This window comes from Dipodomys spectabilis, unplaced genomic scaffold, assembly GCF_019054845.1.
Source record: "Dipodomys spectabilis isolate Male_0828 unplaced genomic scaffold, ASM1905484v1 ptg000297l, whole genome shotgun sequence".
NCBI classification, from domain to species: Eukaryota; Metazoa; Chordata; class Mammalia; order Rodentia; family Heteromyidae; genus Dipodomys; species Dipodomys spectabilis.
The window spans coordinates 14,105,429-14,127,172 of NW_024870974.1; the positions used below are offsets into that span (position 1 = coordinate 14,105,429).

The following is a 21,744-nucleotide window of genomic DNA, read 5'->3' on the forward strand; positions in this document are numbered from 1 at the left end:
GTGACACCAAATCCCTTCAAAATTCCCTCAAAAGCTCAGACCATGATCTGTTTCTTGTAGGTCACTGAAACCTGTGCTATCTAAAGATTTTTCCCCCCACATATTTGAGAAATGCTCCAATCTCTTTCCATTTACTAAACTGTATTTGTAATTCTAGCCTGATACTCAAAACATTCAATAAAAACTATCACAAAGTGGGTGAAAACCTTGAATTGCAGGAGCTTGGATTAGAAAGCTGAAGGACCAATGGGAGCATAGAAGCTCTCAACTTTCCATTTGTTTCTAAAAAAACAAAAACAACCCACTGTTTACAAAGACCACGTCAGTGAAAGATGCAGAAGAGTCCTGGATTTCCTTTTTGTTTATACTCAAGTAATTACTGGATAACAGCCAGTAGCTAGCTTACAAAATAAGGTCAAGAAGTTTCACAGACAGGGCGCCGGTGGCTCACGCCTGTAATCCTAGTTACTCAGGAGGCTGAGATCTGAGGATCAAAGCCAGCCCAGGCAGGAAAGTCCATGAGACTCTTATCTCCAATAAACCACTCAAAAACTGGAAGTGGCGCTGTGGCTCAAGTGTTAGGGTGCTAGCCTTGAGCTGAAGAGTGCAGGGTCAGCACCCAAGCCTAGAGTTCAAGCCCCATGACTGACCCAAAAAAAAAAAAAGTTGTTTCACAGGATGATTCAAATCATTAAGGCCATAAAGGTAGAATTCATAGCAGTGAAAATTCTCATGGCCACCTACTTCTCAGGTGTGGCTTCAAATCTCTGCTTTAACAAATGCATCCATCTCCTTATCTATCAGTTACCAACCGCCCTCCCAGCTACCCGCATATTTGGTGACTAGAGACCAACTATAAGCTGTTTTGCCAGGTTGGGGTAACCTGTGCTTCAAGTCTATTAAGAGGGTTGAGACTAATAATCAAACAGATGATTAATGCCAGCTGATATTAGGGACTAAGGTTGTTATGAATGACGATAACATGTGATACTGTAGGGTTTGTGGTGAGGAGCTGGGTTAGGTAGTCGGGGAAGGATGTGAATAGTTGTGTCAGAGTTGAACCAGACATGAAAAGCTCTAGCAACTGAAAGGGTCTACAATCAGACCGAAGGCAGTATGGGGCTCCAGCATGTGGAGAGACAACAGCAAGCTACTTTAAAAAAGGGTCTGAATTATAATCCAAGTGTAACTGGAGCTACAAGTTCTGAGGAGGAGGAAGGTGGCTTGAGTCAGCTTTAAAACCATCAAAGTGAGTGCTGGAATCCTAGCTACTCAGAAGGCTGAGAAAGGAGGATCACTGTTTTCAGCCAGCCTGGGCAGGAAAGTACGTAAGACTGGCATCTTCAATTAAACACCAAAGAAGCTCAAAGTGGAGCTGTGGCTTAAGTGGTAGAACACCAGCCTTGAGTGAAAAGGCTAAGCGACAGTAGCTGAATTCAAGCCCCAGGACAGGTACAAAAAACCTCGAGGTGGAGTGGGGGGAGAGAATGGCTTATAAGGGGGTAAGAGCAGAGAAATCAGACCCAAGGACTCCCACCAAAGCTCCTAAATTAAGGAGATTCTATTGAAAGAAGACAGGAGTGGTTTTAATCATGTCTCCATTGCAGGTCACAGATCTACCACAAAAACAAATGGATGAATTATTATTTTGTCCCAGGTGGAGAGGCTGGCCTGACTCTGGATTAGCAACCATACACGCGCCTGTCACTCAAAAGAGGCATTGTCTGGAGCTGGAAGCAGCCGCGATGCAGGACCTGCCGGCCCTCCCCGCTGAAGGGCAGAGGAACACCTTCCCAATGAAATTTGTCCTCTGGCGGAAATGCAAACCTGCAGATCGCATTTTCGAAAGATGGCCGGCCATTCCTAAGAGGGCAGAGACTCGGCTTCCAGGGAGCTTACTTTATTAGAGGCCATTTATCATCTTCCCCCCATTGTTATGGATAACAGCAGGTAAGCCTGAGACCCCGGGACCGGCTTGGGCACTAGCTAGTTTGAAGGTGGGTGCCTGGGGAGTGGAGGCCCTGGGTGAAGGCTTCCTGCCTGGGGAAGGAGAGGGAGGCCTGGGGCCCGGGTCACCGGCCTTTCCGCATCATCACATGTTTAGAAGTGTGATGATGGCCGCTGAATGCGTAAAACAGGTTCACCAGCTGCATCCACCGCCGCCATCCCGCGCTGGCCGAGGGGAGTGACAAGAAAGCCTGGTGTGCGCCACGTGTGCCGCAGATTTCCCCGAATTTTCTCGAAGGCTTCCCCCCCCCTCCCCTTGCAAGTTCCGCCTCTCCTCCTTTGCAGTCATCCCGGCTCCAGCTGTGCGTCGGCCTTTGACTCCATCTGTCCTTCCGCTGGGGACCGGTCTCCGCGGGCAAATGGAGAACACAAGTTTGGCTCTGCAAAGTGATTCCAGCCCCCACCTCCCCCGGCGCGCGCGCCCGAGCGGAGGGAACGCGCGCCCCGGCCGCTCCGCAACCCCGCCCTCGGCCAGCCAGGCCAGGCCAGGGCAGGGCAGCCCCTAGCCGGCGCCCGCCCGCTGCCCGCCCCGCGGTCCACGTCTCCCGATCCTTTAGCGTCTGCTGCTCTTCCGCCCGGCGGCGGAGCCCCGGCGCGCAGGTTGGACTTGGTCCTCGTGGGCGCCGCGTCACGCGCGGGGAGGGGACGGAGACCGGGGCGGAGGAGGGCGCCGCGCGGGGTCCGCCCCCCGAGCCGCCCCCCTCCCCACCCGCCAGGCCCCGCCCCCGGCCCCGCCCCCTTCCCCGGCCCGAGCCCCAGCTTCTCGGTGTGAGCGCGCCTTAAATAATTTCCTCCTCCTCCTCCTCTTCCTCCTCCTCTTTTATTTTTGGCAAAAGAAACAATGCACCTGACTTTACCAGGGGGAGACGAGCAGCCGGGCAGAACGAGGCGCAGATGGAAGAGGAATAAAAGGAGAGAGGGAAGGAGATGAGCCGCGGTTAGAGCCATCCCGGGGGCTGCAGCGGCGGCTGGCGCGGCGGAGGCCGCCGGAGCCGCCCCGTCGGTCGGCGTGAGCGGCGGGCCGGGCGCGCCGGCAGCCGCCGCCGCAGCGCGGGATGCGGATGTGACCGGGGAACTCGTGGCTCCGCGGGGCTCTGTGCCACACACGTTTTCTTCTTCTCGGGCGCGCACGCCGCACAGGCTCCTGGATTCCCTCACCCCTCCCAGCCCTGCCATCCCGCCCCAAGCTGGCAGACACCCCGGAGAGTTCCCCGGGGGCTGGCGGGGCGCGGAGCCCTTGTGCGCGGAGGATGGGCGCCGGGCGTCCCGGGCCGGGGGCTCCCGCGCGGAAGCGCCGTGGGCTCCGCGGACGGAGCCGCCCGCCCCGTGGGTGGCCAGGCGGCGGCGGCGGCCCCGGGGCGCGGCGCGCCCTGCTCGGGCTCTGCGTGCACGCGTGGCTGTGGGCGTCCTCGGGCTCCTCCGCCCAGGTCTTCAACCTGAGCCTTTCGGTGGACGAGGGCCTGCCTGCGGACACGCTGGTGGGTGACCTCCGCGCGGCGCTGGAGGCCGCGCAGCCGCAGGGGGCAGTCGGCTTCCTGCTGTCCGAGGACTCGGAGGACTCCCCGCTGCTGGACGACTTCCACGTGCACCCGGACACCGGCATCATCCGCACGGCGCGGCGCCTGGACCGCGAGCGGCGCGATCGCTACCGCTTCGTGGCCGCCACGCTGCTGGGCGCCGTGGTGCAGGTGGAGATCCGAGTCAACGACGTGAACGACCATTCGCCCCGCTTTCCGCGCGACTCCCTGCAGCTCGACGTCTCCGAGCTCAGCCCGCCGGGCACCGCCTTCCGCCTGCCAGGTGCGCACGACCCGGACGCCGGGCTGTTTGGCACGCAGGGCTACAGCTTGGTGCAGCCCTCGGAGCCCCCCGGGGACCCCGAGGGGCCGTTCTTCCGGCTGCGGTACGGGGCTCCAGGGCCGCCACCCCCGGCGTCGGCGTCGTCGCCGCCCCTGGAACCGCTGGACTTGGTGCTCCTGCGGCGTCTGGACCGAGAGACGGCGGCGGCGCACGAGCTGCAGATCGAGGCGTGGGACGGCGGCAGCCCGCGGCGCCGCGGCCGCCTGCGCGTGGAGCTGCGCGTGCTGGACGAGAACGACAACGCGCCGGTCTTCCAGCAGGACGAGTACCGCGCCGCGGTGCGCGAGGACGCCCCGCCGGGCGCCGAGGTGTGTCGCGTGCGCGCCACCGATCGCGACCTGGGGCCCAACGGGCTCGTGCGCTACCGCCTCCGCGCCCGCCCCGGGCCCCGCTCACCGGATGGCGACGCCTACTTCACCGTGGACGAGCTGAGCGGCGCCGTGCGGGTGCGGAGGCCTCTGGACCGCGAGGCGCAGGCCTGGCACCAGCTGGTGATCGAGGCCCGCGACGGGGGCGCCGAGCCCGAGGTCGCCACGGCGCGCGTGTCCATCACCGTGCTGGACGTGAATGACAACCGGCCGGCCATCCACCTGCTCTTTCTCACCGAGGGGGCCGCGGCCCGCGTCTCCGAGGGAGCCCGACCGGGTGACTACGTGGCTCGCGTGTCGGTGTCCGACGCGGATGGCGACCCCCAGAGGGAAGAGGAGGCGTCCAGGGATCTGGGCCTCGGGGGCGGGGGCATCTCGCTGTCCCTGGAGGGCGGGGAGGGGGCCTTTGCGCTGCGCCCCGGGGGGGCCCCAGGAGTCTTTTTCCTCTGCGTCGAGGGGCCCCTGGACAGGGAGAGCCGGGATCTGTACGAGTTGCGACTGGTGGCGACGGATGCGGGGTCCCCACCCCTGAGCACAGAGGAGACCCTGCTGCTCCGCGTCACTGACCTCAACGACCAGCCGCCCGTCTTCAGCCAGGAGCTTTACCGGGCCTCGGTGTCCGAGGCCGCCGCCCCTGGCACCGCCGTGCTGTGGGTCAGTGCCTCAGATGCCGACGAGCCGGGCACCGATCACGCCCGGCTGCGCTACGCGCTCGTCCAGCTCCAGGCGGGCTGCGAACCCGAGGTGCCGCCCCCCGCGGCCGAGTGTAGACCGGCCTTCGCCATCCATCCCGAGAGCGGTGCGATCAGCACCGTCCGGGCTCTGGACCGCGAGGCCCAGGAGGAGGTGGAGCTGAGGGTGGTGGCCCAGGACCTCGGACGCCCCCCACTCTCCGCCGCCTGCCGCGTGCGCATCACCGTGGCCGACGTCAATGACCACGAGCCGGTGTTCCCGAGACAGGTGTACAACGCGACCCTCGCGGAGCATGCCCCGGTGGGACACTGCTTTCTGCAGGTGAGTGTGGCAGGCCGGGGGAAGGCGCGTGGGCATCTGCCCAAGGAGTTGTGCCACGCGTGATTATATATCCCGGGTGCCCCGGGGTGTCGATTTCCCCTCCTCTGCGAGGTAAATCCCTGTGATCAGGGAATTTTTTGTGCCAGGGTCTTGACTGCGTGAGCACTCAGGCGCCTCCTACTGCATAGGACATCTGAATCTTGATTGTCCTTATTCTCCATGCTTTGCACCCAAGTTGATTGGGGAATGAACCAAATAGAGCTCAACAGACAGGGCTTCTGAGCGCCACAGCGAGCCATCCAGGCCCTAAGGCAATTTCCATAAAGGAGCTTTTGAAATGACAAGTATTTGTGTTTAAAAGTGTAATTATCTTGACCTTCAACCAGAGACTCCTTACATGTTTTCCTGCTTTTGTTTTTGGAGCTTGCAAGCATTGTGTGAGGGCCTGATACATGTTCATTATCATCCTCTGGCTTAAGAACCTCCCTGATATTTTCAGGACCTGGGCTCTATATCTTGTTTTGTGTGTGTGTGTGTGGGGGGGGGGGGGGATGGGTACTGGGGATTGAACACAGGCCCTTGAGCTCTTTTTTGGATTTTTCCCTTGGAGCCGGTGCTCTACCACTTGAGCCACACCTCCACGTGTGGCTTTTTGGTAGTTAATTGGAGGTAAGTGTCTCCCAGACTTTTCTGCCCACATCAGCCTCCTGAGTTGCTAGGATTAAAGGCTTTAGCCATCAGTGCGTTGGCTGCCTTACTTTTGTTTTGCTGGTTGAGAATCCTCTGTTTAAGAGGGAGACAGACCTGGAGTGAATTCTGTTAGTTCCAACAATATTGCATTGAATAGAGTTCAGATACATGGATTTAGGTGTACCGCAAAGGAGAGAGAGACACCAGAGCAATCGAGGATGTCCAATGTCCATGGATAGTGTCTGCCATGGATTTCTACCAACTAAGTCCTAACAAGTGAGAGGCTGGACTAGCTGAGTCCCAAGATTTCTTCCATCTGGAGGCTTCTTACAGATCTTATAAAAATTCTATACCAGGGCTTGGGAAGGTGGCTCAGTGGTAGAGTGCTTGCCTTGCATGCGTGAGGCCCTGGTTTGATTCCTCAGCACCACATAAGCAGAAAAAAGCTGAAAGTGGCGCTGTGGCTCAAGTGGTAGGGTACGAGCCTTGAACTGAAGAGCTGAAGGACAGCGCTCAGGTCCAGAGTTCAGCCCCCACAACTGACCCCCCCAAAAAATTGTATACCATGGATGCATATGAGGAAAAAAAATTGAAGTGGGTTAATTGTGGCTCTTGTGACTAGAGACCACCTTCAGGGTTGTTTTGAATTGTGAAATGGGTCCTCCATGAGGTGTGTGTCTATCTTGTTCCCATGACTAGGGGGCAGTGGATCCTCTAGGGTGGGTTGACATCGTAGGAAATGAACGTCCACCAGTTGCACAGAGCCTTTCTGTGTTGCCAAGTGTTCCTACAGTATTATCTGTCTGGAAATTTCAGGATTTAGCCCTTCAACGTTTGCAGAAGCTCCTTCACACACCGGGCCCTGGTCGCCACCCTGTAACAGTTGTGTGAGCCTTCCGTGTCTCATCTAACCACCTGTCCCCTGAATCCCAGAGTGAGCACCACTGAAGTGTTTGCCTTTTTTGTCTTTATTCACTCCACCTTTCTTTCTACAATTTTGCAAAAACTAACCTCACCTACTCCTTGAATCTCAAGGCTCTGCTTAGTGTCAGTGGGCATGTTCTTTACAACTGTACTTCTTTTTTCTTGTTCTGGGCCATTCTGCCCTTTTAGAACTCACGTTCTCCTTAGTGTCTGTCTGTCTTCCAAAAATCAAACAACAGAAGAGTGATAAGCAGCAGGAAAAGGTTCTTTCCTACATTTCCTGTAAAGGAATACCATGCTACCTAATTAAAACACAACCTGGAAACGGCAGGATTGTTCAGGGTCAGTTGTTCACAGACAGAGCCACAGAGCCAACTATCATGCCGTCATTGGTGGAACCTCTAACACTGAGCCAAAATAGCACATCTGTCTGTCTGTGTCTATCTCTGTCCATCTGTCAGCTATTTCATGTATCATCTATCAAATCTGTGATCTATCTGTCCTTCATCCACCTACTTTCTGGTGGGGATCAAACCCTGGGCCTTGCATTGGGTCTTCCTGCTGTGTCTGCTTAGGCTGGCTTAGAACTCACAATTCTCCCAAGTCTACTGCCTGAGTGGCTGGGATTACAAGCCAGTGCCCCTACACCTAGGCTAATAACTCTTTGCATGAATTGCTTATTTTCAGTATTTGTTAGTTGTGGTATGGTGACTAACACAACTCTGCAGGCATTTGCCTGGATCTCTTAACTCCTTGCTCCGTACCTACCCTTCTGTGGGCTGTCCCGTCTCCACTCCCAGCCCTCTGGAGCCAGCTGCTTCCCATCTCCTGTGATTTTCCTGGTGCAGACAGAGAGGGATTTCTATTCAGAAACACTCCAGTTCCCGTGTCTGACCAGGAAGATTTTCTTTTTCTCATATGACTGCCCGAAAGACTAACTTCAGCCTTTAGACTGTGACTGTGCTCATTTGCAGCCTTTCCTGAAAACAGTAGCAACTTCAGTGTTCAGGCATGAGCTACACATCTGCAAGAGCGAGCTGATTCTTTCATACTCCCTCAGATGCCATGGTAATTCATGCATCCATCCACTGAGTCAACAGCCACCAATGGACAAATATTTATTGAGTATCTGTGAAATGACAAAGTGGCGTAGGTACTGGGGAGACAGCAGTGAGCAAATGAAGCAGGGTCCTGTGCTAGCAGTGCTCGGTCTTGTGTTCTGCATCTCTGTCCCTTCCCGAGCAGGCCATGTGATGATGCGTGCTAGCCTCACTTCCTGATTCCTCTTCTGACCTTCCTCTCCCTCTACACTGAACCTGCCTCTCAAACGCACCTCTGTTCTTCTCCTCCAAACGCAATAGACTGTTCGTGGTCACAGCCTCCCTCCTGCTCCCTGAAGCATTCTGGAGGGTTGCCCACCCCACTTCCTCGTTCCCGGACGCATCTTCTGCAGAGTCTTTTGTCTCATTGCCGTCCCCTTCTGTCCCTCCCTGGACCATCCTTTGGAGCCAGAGCACTCTCCCTGTGCTAGAAGCATCTCCAAAGGCTCTGTCTTCCTCTCATATCAATTCTTCCTTCACTCTTACATAATCCCAGAATTTCTTTCTCTTGTTTTTATAATCTCCATTTGGTCAAACTCCCTTACAAATTTCAGACTAACCTTTCTCTGTCGGCCTTTTTAATCACCCTGGGGCTTGAAGTCATGGTTTCACATTCTTACTTGACTCTACCACTTAAGCCACATCTCCCATTCCTCCCTCCCTCCCTCCCTCCCTCCCTCCCTCCCTCCCTCCCTCCCTTCCTTCCTTCCTTCCTTCCCTTCTTTCATTCTTTATTTTTCTTTATTCTTGGTTGTGGGGCTTGAACTCAGGGCCTGGGCGCTATCCCTGAGCTCTTTTGCTCAAGACTAGTGCTCTTCCACTTGGAGCCACAGCTCTACTTCTGGTTTTTGAGTGGTAAATTGGAGACAAGAGTCTCACAGATACTTTTCTGCCCAGGCTGGCTTTGAACTGTTATCCTCAAATCTTAGATTCCCAAGTAGCTAGGACTACAGGCGTGATCCACTGGTATCTGGCTGCTTTTGGCTTTGTTTTCTGGTTAAATGGAGATAAGGATTTCTCAAATTTGTCTGCTTGACCTGGCTTTGGCTAGCCTCAGATAATCAGATCTCAGCCTTCTAGGTAGCTAGAAGTGAACTACCCTTTCTCTAAAGAGCAACTCTTTCTCTTCTTCCCCTTTGTCCTCCCCTTCTTTTCCCCCTTTTAGAGCTCATGTCTACTCAAAGCATTTTGTCCAAATCAAACAAAAACAAAATGAGACAGAAGAAACAACATTCATTCCTAGGTTCCCTATAAGGAAATATAAAATACATAGTAACCGAATTGTCCCCATCCCTTCCCCCTATCTGTCAGTTCTTTTAGCAAACTCCTGCTTTAGATAAAGTAGCTTTTCAAAAGATGTGTTTACACTTTTGCTGCATGTCAGGGTGTGTATTTGCTGTGTGCTGGGGTGCTTGCCTTCTGCATTGTTGAAAACTGTGAGAATATAAAGAGGAAGGTCATGTCCTTTGTCCATCCCTAGAGCAGAGAGCTGGCCTTGAGATTCCAAATAGGCCATGGGAGAGAACAGCTGGCCATGTGTATTTGTTCACCTTGTGGTCTGACTTTGAGGAGCCCATGGAGGGACCATGATGGGAAGGCCTGACCCCCTGCCCCCCACTCTGCCTTGGGAGCTAGAAAGGGGACTACTCCCCCCCCCCCCCCACTTTTTTTTTTTTTAAGTAATCTTGTAGCCTTCAACAGCTTTGCCTCAGCTGTACCTTGGGAATAGAATTGCAGTACTGTAACTGCCCCCTAGGGGGTGGTATGCTGAAAGCCAGTTTATTAATCAGCTTTAGGTCATGTGTCTAGGACTGAGTACTGTTGGTGGAAGGAATGAGCAAGAAACTGAGCAAATGTGGCTCTTACGAAGAACATGGGCACTTTCTTAATATTGCTTATTTCTCTCCAAATCTGAGCACAATATATGGCAAGGCCTCGAATATTTATTGTATCTATCTGTCCTTTTCTGATGCTCGCTGGCATGGCCCTGTTCCGTCCGCTGTCAACGTTTGCCTGCCATCCCTTCATCCTGGGGAGCTTGGCGTCCTAACTCCAGGGTCACTCCTTCCTCTCTGGGCTTCTTATTCTGCCCAGCTCCGTCCTTAGTGTTCCTTACAGTGCCACAGTTGTTTCCTTGTGTTAGGAAAAACAGTTGATTGGGGGTACCATGAAAGGGGGGTAACATTTACTGGTATTTGAGTTCTTTGTTGTCTTTAGCTTCTTTATATACTAGATGATCATTAGCTATTAAATTTTACTGAGGCACTATATAGTGGGAAAAAAAATCTTAATAGTAAAAGTTAGACCTAGTCAACGTTTTTACTCTGTGTGTGTGTGTTTGGTATTGGAGTTTGAATCACACTTCCTAGGCAGGTGCTCTACCACTTGAGCCACACCCCTCAGCTCTTTTTTTAACTAAGTTAGTTTGGGGATATGATCATGTATGTCTGTCTAGTTTGGCCTGCTGGGCTGACAGGCATGTGCCCCTCACCCAACTATTATTGGTTGAGATGGGGGTCTTTTAACTTTATGCCCACACTGTCCTTAAAATACCATCCTCTCTGCCTAGGATGGCTGGAATTGCAAGCAGAAGCTACCATTCCTACAAAGTGTTTTTTTTCTCTCAGCATTGGGGTTTGGACTCAGGGATTCATCTTTGCTAGTCTCTTGAATGACATTTCTAGCCCTTAGTGTATACAGGGCTTTTGTACTGGTACCAGTGTTTGAATTAGGGCCTTGCCTATGCGCTTGGCTTTTTAAATTCACAGCTGGTGCTCGATCACCTCAGCCACACCTCCAGTCCAGCCTTATGCTGGTCACGTGGAAATAATAGTCTCATGGACTTTTCTGCACAGGCTGGCTTTGACCCATGATCCTCAGATCACAGCCTCCCGGGTAGCTAGGATGATAGGCGTGTGAGCCATTGGTTCCTGTTTCTCCTGTTATATTTTATATGTTGTACAGTATATCCCTTTGCCTCCTCCCATGAAATCAAGTCATTAGTTATTTCTATTCACTTTCTGGAAGTTAAAACTTGTGTTTTCTATTTTAAATGATTGTAGTGATTTTTAATGGTTCAGTATTTGCTTTGATGGCATTGGTGACTTATTTCACCTGAGAGCCTCCAGCAGGAAAATACAACCTGTGCCAAGAGCAAGAGGGGCTGGCAGCGTAGCTTTACTTTCCTCGATGTGGCAGCAAGGACCGAGCCCAGCAGAGCTCCTCCTGTGGGGTTACTGTCCCTCCGAACATCCTCCCAGCATGGCCACCCTCCTTCCCCTGCATCTTCACCGTACCTTGAAACTTCTGTTTTTCCTTTGAAGTAACTGCAGAACTAGCTATTGGGAAGGATTTGTTTCGAAGAGATTAAACATAATTGTGTCGAGAGATGCTGTTTGATTTTGGACAGTGGTCTGGCTGGAGGTGTCTCCTATCCTGTGTGTCTGCATCTGGACACCCAAGGGAAGTTTGTGTTTACTGAAGGGTTGTCTTGTTTAGCGTGGAAGCGTGTCTGTTGTAGGAGAAACGGGCGAGGAGGTGAGGAGCGAGCTCAGCGCGTGTGCACTGTTGATGCTCCTTTGAAGGTAAGATTCTTTGAGGTCTCTACAAAGGCTCCTGTGTTCCATGGAAATAATCAAAGCCCTGTTTTCGGGTGCAGATCAAGTTCCTGGAGCCGGCTTACAAGGATCTCTTGCGGCACGTGTCCCTGTAGAATTGCATTGTCTTGTGGATGTCTCTCTCGCTTTCATTGCCTCTGACAGGGTCCAGCGTGAGGAGAGGTGACAGGACTCCTGATAAAGTCATATCGCACAGTTCCCAAAGCGACAGGCTTGCTTGGTTCCGTTAAACGTGCAGGTTCCATTAAACATATAGATTCCATATTTATTACTGTGTATTCTTTTTTTTTGGTCGGTCATGGGGATTGAACTCTGGGCTTGGGCGCCATCCCTGTGCTCTTCAGCTCAAGGTGAGTGCTCTACCACTTGAGCCACAGTGGTTTTTGAGTAGTTTTTATTGGAGATAAGAGTCTCAGGACTTTCCTGCCTGGGCTGGCTTTGAACTGCGATCCTCAGATCTCAGCCTCCTGAATAGCTAGGATTACAGGTGTGAGCCACCGGCTTCTGGCTCTTAATACCACAACTTAATAATTTTACCTTGAGTCTTGTGTCTTCATACAATTTTGCTTTATCCTAGTAGGAGTGCTCGAACTTGGGAACTGGTGACTGGTCTCAGCTCACAGCTGGTGCTCTACTACTTGAGCCACAGCTCTACTTCTAGTCCCCCACCCCTGCAGGGGAAGGAGGTAGCTAATTAGAGTCGCACAGATTTTCCTGTCTGGCCTGTCTTTGGACTTCAGTCCTCAGATCTCAGCCTCTTGAGTAGCTGGGATTACAGGCGTGAGTCACTGGCGCCCACCTTTGTCCTTCAAATGAGTAGAGGAAGAGCACAGGGTTCCTTCTCTCCACACACTGGGGCGCGGTCCTTGCTGCAGCTCCACCATGTTGCCGCTTTGACCTTGGCCTCTAGCCACCTGCTATGAGGCCTCTAGCCTCAACACCTGCTACGAAACCATCCGTCTGTGGGGTTGTGCTGTGACAGCCCAGGGTGATGGAGGCTCCAGGTGCTGTCCCACAGCCCTCTGGCAGCGGTTCCCCCCTTTCTGCCTCTCACTTGCTCCTGAAAGCACCATTGCCTTAGGAGGCCTTCCTTCACCAGCAAGCATCCCGGATGACCACGGCTGGTCACTCCGTCCCGTAGACACTCGTAGATCATACACGCCATATAGTAAGTCTCACTGGAAGCACGCCTTGCCCGGGTCATTGTTTGGTCTTGACTCTTCTTGCAAGCTTCATCAGTGATGGCAGAGATCTGATCTGTTGTCTTCAGTGATCGCAGGACAGGCTGTGGGCATAAAAGCTGCTGGCTTTGGGAATTGGGCGTGTCACAGGTAGCTGGGAGGCGTGTCTAAAATCTCTCATACTCCCAGCCACCTTCCAAAAATGCCCTGCTCATGAAACATCTGTCTCAACTCATATGACGGGTCATGCGACAGGTAATTCTCTCTCTCTCTCTCTCTCTCTCTCTCTCTCTCTCTCTCCTCTCTCTGTCTTTTTATGCTATAATTTAGTACCAGACACAGCTTCTCATTTCAGGAAAAAAAGAGGATCTTTCTCAGGGCCCCTTTTTCACTGTCAGCATGTGAAGGCCTGAGAGGGTGCATAGGTTAGCAGACATATTACAAAAGCTCATTTCTGAAATGTGTCAAGTTAGTGGTTCTCTGTTGAGCCTCTAACCCGGCTGGCAAAGGCACGCAGGCTTCTCAGTTAGCCAGACATAATCAACCGGCTAGCTGTTTTGCTTGAGAAGATGGCAGTATTTTAACCTTTCCGTTGACTCTGTCTCTAACTCGAAAAAATAAACAAACCAGTGCAGAACTTAACCAACAGGAATAATTACAGGAGATGTATTTCCACTTGCATTTGGAAGAAGGCCAATCTGGTAGAGCGTTTTTTCTCAATTCTCTGAAGCAGAATACAAATTGACTTATTAATAATCATGTGCTCGGTGGGAGATTGCAGAGAAGCTGAGTTTTTTGCTTTGCATTTAAGAGACATTTGAATTATATTTCCTTTCTGACGGAGAGGTAAAAACATGAAAGTGGAACATAGAAATGGGGTGCCATGGGCCTGGCCAGGTCCATCTTGTGATGGAGAGGTTTAAGTCAGATTAAATAAGCCTATCTTTGTGAATATTTGTTTGTTTGTTTCCAGTGCCGTTAGTGGGTCTTGAGCACACTTTTTAGTTCAGTGCTGGCACTCTACCACTTGAAACCATTTCTACTTTCAGGTTTTTGCTAGTTGATCGAAGACAAGACTAGATATATGTGCTCAGACAGGCTTTGAACTGAGATTGTTAGATCTCAGTCTACTGAGTAGCTAGCATGATAGGCCCGTACTGAGCTTGACCGTTTCTTTTTCTTTCTTTTGTGAATGATGTTTATTTAGCTTTAGTATTTCGCTTTCTTTTTATTGTTATTATAAAGGTGATGTACGGAGGAGGGGTTACAGTTCTGTGAGATAAAGAGAACATTTAATTTTGAACAATATCAGCCCTTCTCTCACTCTCTCCCAGTTTTTCCCTCCTGTCCATACCCACAAGTTGGATAGTCCATTTTCAACATAGTGTCTAGTGAGTATTACTGCTGTATTTGTCCACCCTTTGTCCCTCTATTTCTGTGTCCCATGTTCCCTCCCAAAGGCAGATAAAACGAATGAAAAAGACAAAAAGGAAAAAAAAACGAAGAAAAAACCTTTTTGGTTTCCATTTCCTGGAGGTCATTCAACAAATACTATTTTATATGATCAGATGTGCATAGGCATTGAGTCTTTGTGTTCTTCTCCTAAGAATCCCCTCCTTCGGTCTCACTGAAGATGACTACCTAGAGTCTTGTGTAATTTTTTTAAACCATTCAGTGTGTTTACTTGTAGATTTAGAGGCACATTCTAGCAATGGGAACACCATCCCAATCCATTCCTCTGGCCCTTTGAAATGTATAGGACATGATTGCTATTCTCCACTGTGTGTCACGAAAGAGCTTCTGCCGCTTCTGTGACTGCAGTGTAGTACCGTACACCAACCTTTCTTTACTCCCTGGCCTCAATTACTCCCATTCCATTCCCACCTTCTACGGGATCAAATTCCAAGTTCCATGTATGATATCATGTAGTACCTGTCTTTCTTTGCCTGTCTTTTGTGACTTAATGTAATGATCTCCTGTGCTATTCGCGTTGTCACCAATACAGGAGTCCCATTCTTTTTCATGGGCGAATAGTACCCCATTGTATGTATGCACCATGTTTTCTTTATCAGTGGACAGACACTTGTTTTCATTCTGAGACTGTTGTGGTAATGCCACAGTGGACATAGGAATGCAAATCTCATTTCCTTGGGATATATACGCAGTAGTGAGATTGCTGGATCATACAATAATTCTCTTTTTCCATTTTAATTTTGTTATGTTTTTAGACAGTAGTGGAATTTGAATTCAGGACTTTGCACTTAATAGGCAAGTGTTCTACCACTTGTGCCAGGTCCCTAATCCTTTTTGCTTTTTCAGAAAGCCTCTTGTGCTTTTCTCATGGACTAGGATTCTCCTGTCTGTGTCCTTTGCTTAGCTGGGATTGCAGGCATGTACCACCACATCTAGCTCTATTTTTGTTTTAGTGAGGGACCTCTATCCTGCTTTCTGTAATGGCTGTGCTAACTTAACATTCCCATCAACACAGTGCAAGAGTTCCCTTTGCTCTCATTTGTTGTTGCTGTCTTTTTTTTGAGGTGATAGCTCCTTATGATTTTGATTTGCACTTTCCTCATTTGCCTTTGACTCTGCATAGTATAAGCTGGGATTGAGCATCACTTTACTCAGCTAGAGAATGGGATAACCAGAGTCACTCTGAAGGCTTATTTTGAGAAGCAAAGGTCGTATGTCTAAAGCATTGACAAATTTGAGGTGCCTCTCCCACGTGGTGACATGTGCTCCAGCAGACATTGTTCTAAGTCTTGCTTTTACTGGCCTAGGTGATTCTGCATGATGCATCATGGGAAAGGTTTACTGCCCGAGGAAAACAAAGTGAGCCCTTCATCTGCTGGGTTCATTTTCCTTATTTACAGTGATTTACTTTTCCTGTCCCAACATATAATGAGATTGGACGAGGTCATAAATGATACAGCCTAATCCTGAGAAACACCAATTTAAGATGTGCCACCTAAATGTAAGATGTGTGACCAGTTCTTTCAAGATGTCAGTACCTTAAACGTACCAGCTAAGTAAATTAACTCTTAACTTTATATTGCTGTCTGAGGATAATTTATCACCTTGGTGGAGATAACTTGATAGAGGTTTTTTTTTTTTTTTTTTAAATTTATACTGTCTGTGGTTATAAGATCCAGAGCTACCCTGAACTGTCAAGCCTTTAAATAGCATTTTTCTCCTTTCTGATTCAGCTTGTTTGATGTGGTAACTTTAGAGCAAATGTTAGAATGTACACGAGTGCTGGGCACTGGTGGCTCATGCCTGTAATTCTAGCTACTCAAGAGGCTGAGATGTAAGGATCATGGTTCAGAGCCAGATCAGCCAGAAAAAGTTTGTGAGACTTTTCTGTCCAACTAGCCACCAGAAAACTGAAAGTGGACTGTGGCTCAGAATGGCAGAGTGCTAGCCTTGAACACAAAAGCTCAGGGACAGCGCCCAGGCCCTGGGTTCAAGCCCCATGACTAACAAAAAAAAAGTGCATGAGTTAAGTTTCTTTGATATTTGTAAGGAAGACAGAAGTCATTTTTCTCATTCCCTTGATGAAAAATCACTAACATGGTAATTATGATAAGGTAATAGTAGCTTAAAATCATAGTAATATACTAGCCTTATGATAATTGATACATCAGAAATAATGTAAATGATAAACATAGCTATTAGCTTCATTGTTCTTTTTTTATAACTTAGAGAAAGTTGACAAATACAATATTAACTTAAAAACTCACTCTAATGAATGTCATTTTCATTGTTATTTTGCTGGTATTGGGACTTGAACACAGGGCCTTATGCTTGGCTTTGCTTGCTCACGGATACTGCTATATTCTTTGGGCCAGCCTCTAGTTGGGCATTTTGCTGGTTGTTGGAGATAGTGTCCTGAGAACTTTTCTGGCTGAGCTGTCTCTATACCACAGTTCTCTGGATCTCAACCTCCTGAGTAGTTAGAATGACAGGTGTGAGCCCCAGCACCTGGCTAATGGCTAATTTCCTGCATAAGAAAATATGCTGACAATAAAAGCTTTCGCTAATTCTGAGCTGTCTGAATTCGTTAACTTTCTCATCCTCAGAATATCTATCTACAAGTTATTGCTATTAATCCTATTTTATGGATAGAGTAAAGGACTAAGGAAGTTCCTGCTTGTGAAAGACACACTTACCCATCGAAGCTTACTGGATTCAGAGACACAAAGAACAGCAAAAGAGACACTTGAATGGTTAATGGCCATGTTTAAAGATTGAGGGTCTGGTGGACAGGCACCCCCAGAGTACTCATGGGAAGCATCTTTTTGTTTGTGTGTGTGTATGTGTGTGTTGGGGCTTGAACTCTGGACCTGGGCGCTGTCCCTCAGCTCTTCAGCTCAAGGCTAGCGCTCTACCACTTGAGCCACAGTGCCACTTCATGTTTTCTGGTGGTTTATTGGAGATTAAAAGTCTCACAAACTTTCTTGTCTGGGCTGGCTTTGAACCATGATCCTCAGATCTCAGCCTTCTGAGTAGCTAGAATAACAGGTGTGAGCCACCGGCACCCAGCGATGTCAAACAGCTTATCTTCCTTCCAGGTGAGTACTATGCAGTGTACAATCTTCCTGGACCTGGTCCTAGTTTCATTATTTTTTGTTGTCCTTTCTGTAACCTATGTACAGTAGTACACACAGCAATGTTCCTGTAGTGACAGGCCAGATAAGCAGTGGGAGGCCTCATGACATGACAATGGAGCTTCCTCTTGTCCAGCGCCGTAGCCGTTGGGAGACGGTGGTAGGACACACGTCCGCTATTTGCACGGATGCTGCTGTAAACAAACAGACTGCACTGCTAGTCATAGAAAAACAACAGCACACACAAGTAGGTACAGGACAACAGTACCTGACAGCAGTACTTGAAGTCTACTAGTGCATTTATTTACTGCACTTTTAATGATTATTTCATATATATAGGAATATATACATAATAAAATATATACAAGAACATATATAAATATAAACGTATATATGCAGTTGCTATAGAACAGTCTTCTGAGTTCTGCTAGCAGGGCCTCTTATCTGTTCTATTTACTGCATCTTTTTACTGAGGCTTCCCAGTGGATGGGCACCATGTAGGTTTGTGGAAGTCACTTGGTGATGTTCCCATAACAATGTAAGCACCTAGCACCTCTCAGAACATGTCTGAGTGGTAGGCCATACACAGTGCATTGAACATTAGTTTTAGTATCTATCCAAGACAGTTTTCGAGTCTCCAGGCTTCCGTCATAGAAGCTACTTTCTCAAAAGAAATCTTACAAAGTAATCAGATTTTTGACAAAAAAAAAATCTCACAAAGTGATTGAATCTTCAACTTTTAAAAATTTATTAGGGGCTGGGAAGGTGGCTCAGTGGTAGAGCGCTTGCCTTGCATGCATGAGGCCCTGGGTTTGATTCCTCAGCACCACATAAGCAAAAAGAAAAAAGCTGGAAGTGGCGCTGTGGCTCAAGTGGTAGAGCGCTAGCCTTGAGCTGAAGAGCTGAGGGACAGTGCCCAGGCCCAGAGTTCAGGCCCCACAACTGTACCCCTCACCAAAAAAAAATTATTATTAGTGGTAGTAGTATTAGTATTATTATTGCTATTTTGACTGTCCTGGGGCTTGACCACAGAGCCTGGGTGCTGTCTCTAAGCTTTTTTTTTTTTTTTTTTGCTCAAGGCTGGCACTCTACCACTTGAGCCACAGCTCCACTTCTGGCTTATTTTGGTGATTAATTGGAGAAAAGAGTCTGATGGTCTTTCCTGCCCAGGCTGGCTTCAAACTGTGATCCTCAGATCTTAGCCTCCTGAGTAGCTAGGATTATAGGCATGAGCCACCTGCATCTGGCTACTTTATTTTTAAAAAATTATCTTTAAGGAATTTTACAAAGGGGTTTCAATTTAACCTTTCAATTAATGAGTACCATACATCTTGATCAGTGTGAATTTTTAACCTTTTAGTGAGAAAGTAAAGTGTAGTCAGTCCTAATTAAAAAAAATGCTATCAATGCCTAAATTTTTTAGGGGAAAAGCTAGAACATCTGGGTCTGTTGCTCCAAACAAGTGTTGTGTATAAATGGTTTAAAAATACACCTCCAGCATTAGAATTTGATTGGATGTGTGCTGCTATGCCAAGTTAATTCCAGGGTGACCCGCATGGTGAAGATTACTGTGATTGAAAGCTGACAGTTGAGTCTGTTGTCATAGTAAGAATATGACAGTGCTCATTTCCAGGATGTTTCAATTATTATGAGATTTAGAAGAAGGCAAATGTCAGCAAGATTCCCTTCATTGACCTGTAATCACAAACGCTAGACTTGGACGAGAACTCGGGTACAGAGAATTACATTCATTGTCAAGGGAATAAAGGCTACAAGAGAAAAGAGCCTCAGAAAGCTGAGGATTATTTACATATGTGCCACACTGTTGACAACAGGCCAAAGAACTCTTCTGTGCTTCCCTGCCCTGAAGCGTCACTGCCATGATAATTAATAACTTCTTGCAACTCCAGCCACCTTCTTTGCCCAAAGCTGGGCTGTAAACAGCAAGTTGTTTTTGCTAGACTCACAGCCATAAGGCAAGCATTGTTTGTAGTGTGATCTGTCATGATATCAGTGTCAATTAAGATACCAGTATATTTTTCAGAATAGGGACAGTGGGAGGTTTGAGTTCCTTAGCTATCGGCTCTGTCTGCATAGTGAACATTTATTTCTCTTCTCTGCTTTGGTGGCACTCTGTGTGTGTGTGTGTGTGTGTGTGTATGCACACACGTGCGTGTGCGGGTGCCAGTCTTGGGACTTGAACTCAGGACTTTTGTCACTGTCCCTGAGCTTCGTTCAAAGCTGGTACTCTACCACTTTGAGCCACAGCTCCACTTCCGGATTTCTGGTGCTTAATTGGAGATAAGGGTCTCACAGACTTTCCTACCTGGGCTGGTTCTGAACTGTGGTCCTCCGATCTCAGCCTGCTGACTAGCTAGGATTGCAAGTGTGAGCTAGCAGCACCTGGCTGGTGCTTTTGTCTGTCATCTCTTGTGAAGATTTGCAAAGAATTGCTGAAATAAGACTCTAAAAGCACTCTCTGAAGCCACAGCAGGGTGGAACAGGAGACTTTGTTCTGTGTCAGCTACTGGCTTTAGCTCTGGGCTGGCAGAGGGGCTTGCTCTCCATCAGGGCTGTCTTTCTGAGTTCATGCCTGTGTGTCTCAGCAGGGCCGGTGGACATGAAATCTGAGCCTGGATTTAAGAACTGAGCAGTACAAGTTTGAAGGGCCTGGACGCTGTCCCCGAGCTTCTTTTACTAAAGGCCAGTGCTCTACCCCTTGAGCCACAGTACCACTTCAGGGTTTTTTTCTGAATAGTTTATTGGAGATAAGAGTCTCATGGACTTTCCTGCCCTGGCTGGCTCAGATCTCAGACTTCTGAGTAGCTAGGATAACAGGTGTGAGCTGCCAGCACCTGGCTGCCAGATAAGTTCTAAGATAAACCCTCTGACACAACCAGAAACGTGTGTGGAGAGGGAGGCGTAGCGGGAGTAGCCCGGAAACCTTTCACACCAGCGACACATGCTGTCACATGAGACGAACATGATCAGAAACACGTTTCTTTAAAAACAAAACACAACAAAAGCCACCCATTTAATGTGGGATTAAATCACACACATGAGCCTCCACAGATGCGCACCATAGGCAGGCATCTTTATATGAGCAATTGTGTGGCTTGTAGGATCCTTTGCACACAAAACTGGGCTGTCGGGGACCCTGTGGAGTAGACCCATTTCTCTCTGTCTGTCTGTCTGTCTGTCTGTCTGTCTGTCTGTCTCTGTCCTGGGGCTTGAACTCCAGGCCTAGGTGCTGTCCCTGAGCTTTTGTATTTGAGGATAGCAATTTACCACTTGAGCAACTCCTCTTTTTGTAGTTTAAAGGACACAAGAGTCTCAGGAACTTTCCTGTCTGGGGTTGTCTTGAACCTTTATCCTCAGATCTCAGCCTCCTAGGATTACAGGGTCAGCCATTGATGCCAGTTAATGTGCAGTTTTTAAGTGACCTAGTGTGTCCTGAAGCCACATGGTAATGGCTGCATGACCCAGCCAGCACGTGCATGCATATGTGCACATAAAAGTACATGCATATAAACACAATGTATGCATACATATGTGTGCACACACGTGGTATGTGTATACATGTATGTACACACAAACATATACATGGATACAAGATGTTAAATTCTAGGTCAATAGAAGGCTAGTTCTGTTACTGAGCTTAAACTCAAGGCTAGCACTTTACCTCTTTTTTTTTTTGCCAGTCCTGGGGCTTGAACTCAGGGCCTAGGCACTGTCCCTGAGCTTCTTTTGCTCAAGGCTAGCACTTTTTTTTTTTTTTTGCTTATGTGGTGCTGAGGAATCAAACCCAGGGCCTCATGCATGCAAGGCAAGCGCTCTACCACTGAGCCACCTTCCCAGCCCAAGGCTAGCACTCTTATCACTTGAGTCACAGCGCCACTTCTGGCTTTTTCTGTTTATGTGGTACTGAGGAATTGAAGCCAGGACTTTGTGCATGCGAAGCAGATACTACCACTAAGCCATATTCCCAGACCGCACTCTATCTGTCTTAAGCCGCAGTTCCAGTTCCAACCTTTGGGTGGTTAATTCGAGAGAAGTCTCAGGGACTTGCCTGCCTGGGCTGCCATAGGCACCCAGCTAAGTTCTGACTGTTACTACTAACTAGTAGAGCTAAGTCTTATAGCCAAGTCTGTGTATAGTGGTGAAATCAGTGACTAGATTTAATGACTAAGTTAATCAATGTAGGGATTTTCTTTGAAAACAAACCACAGTGTAACAAGAACAAAGGAAAAATATTGTAGAGTGGACTAACTTTGCCTTATTTAACTGGATGCTATTAGAACACAAATGAAGGTGATATTCCATCAGTGCATGACTTTGGAGCAAATGAAATCTTATACTGTGTGACAGATGAGAAA

The 21,744-nt window shown here is 48.9% G+C and overlaps 1 protein-coding gene across 1 annotated transcript in view; it reads left to right on the top strand.

Moving 5' to 3' along the window:
• The first annotated feature begins 3,257 nt into the window (after nt 1–3,257).
• Nucleotides 3,258–21,744, top strand: part of Dchs2 (dachsous cadherin-related 2) — a 149,804-nt gene continuing 131,317 nt past the window's right edge. The window contains exon 1 of the mRNA XM_042701600.1: nt 3,258–5,249. Coding sequence (XP_042557534.1) covers nt 3,258–5,249 — 1,992 coding nt within the window. The remainder of the gene's footprint in view (nt 5,250–21,744) is intronic.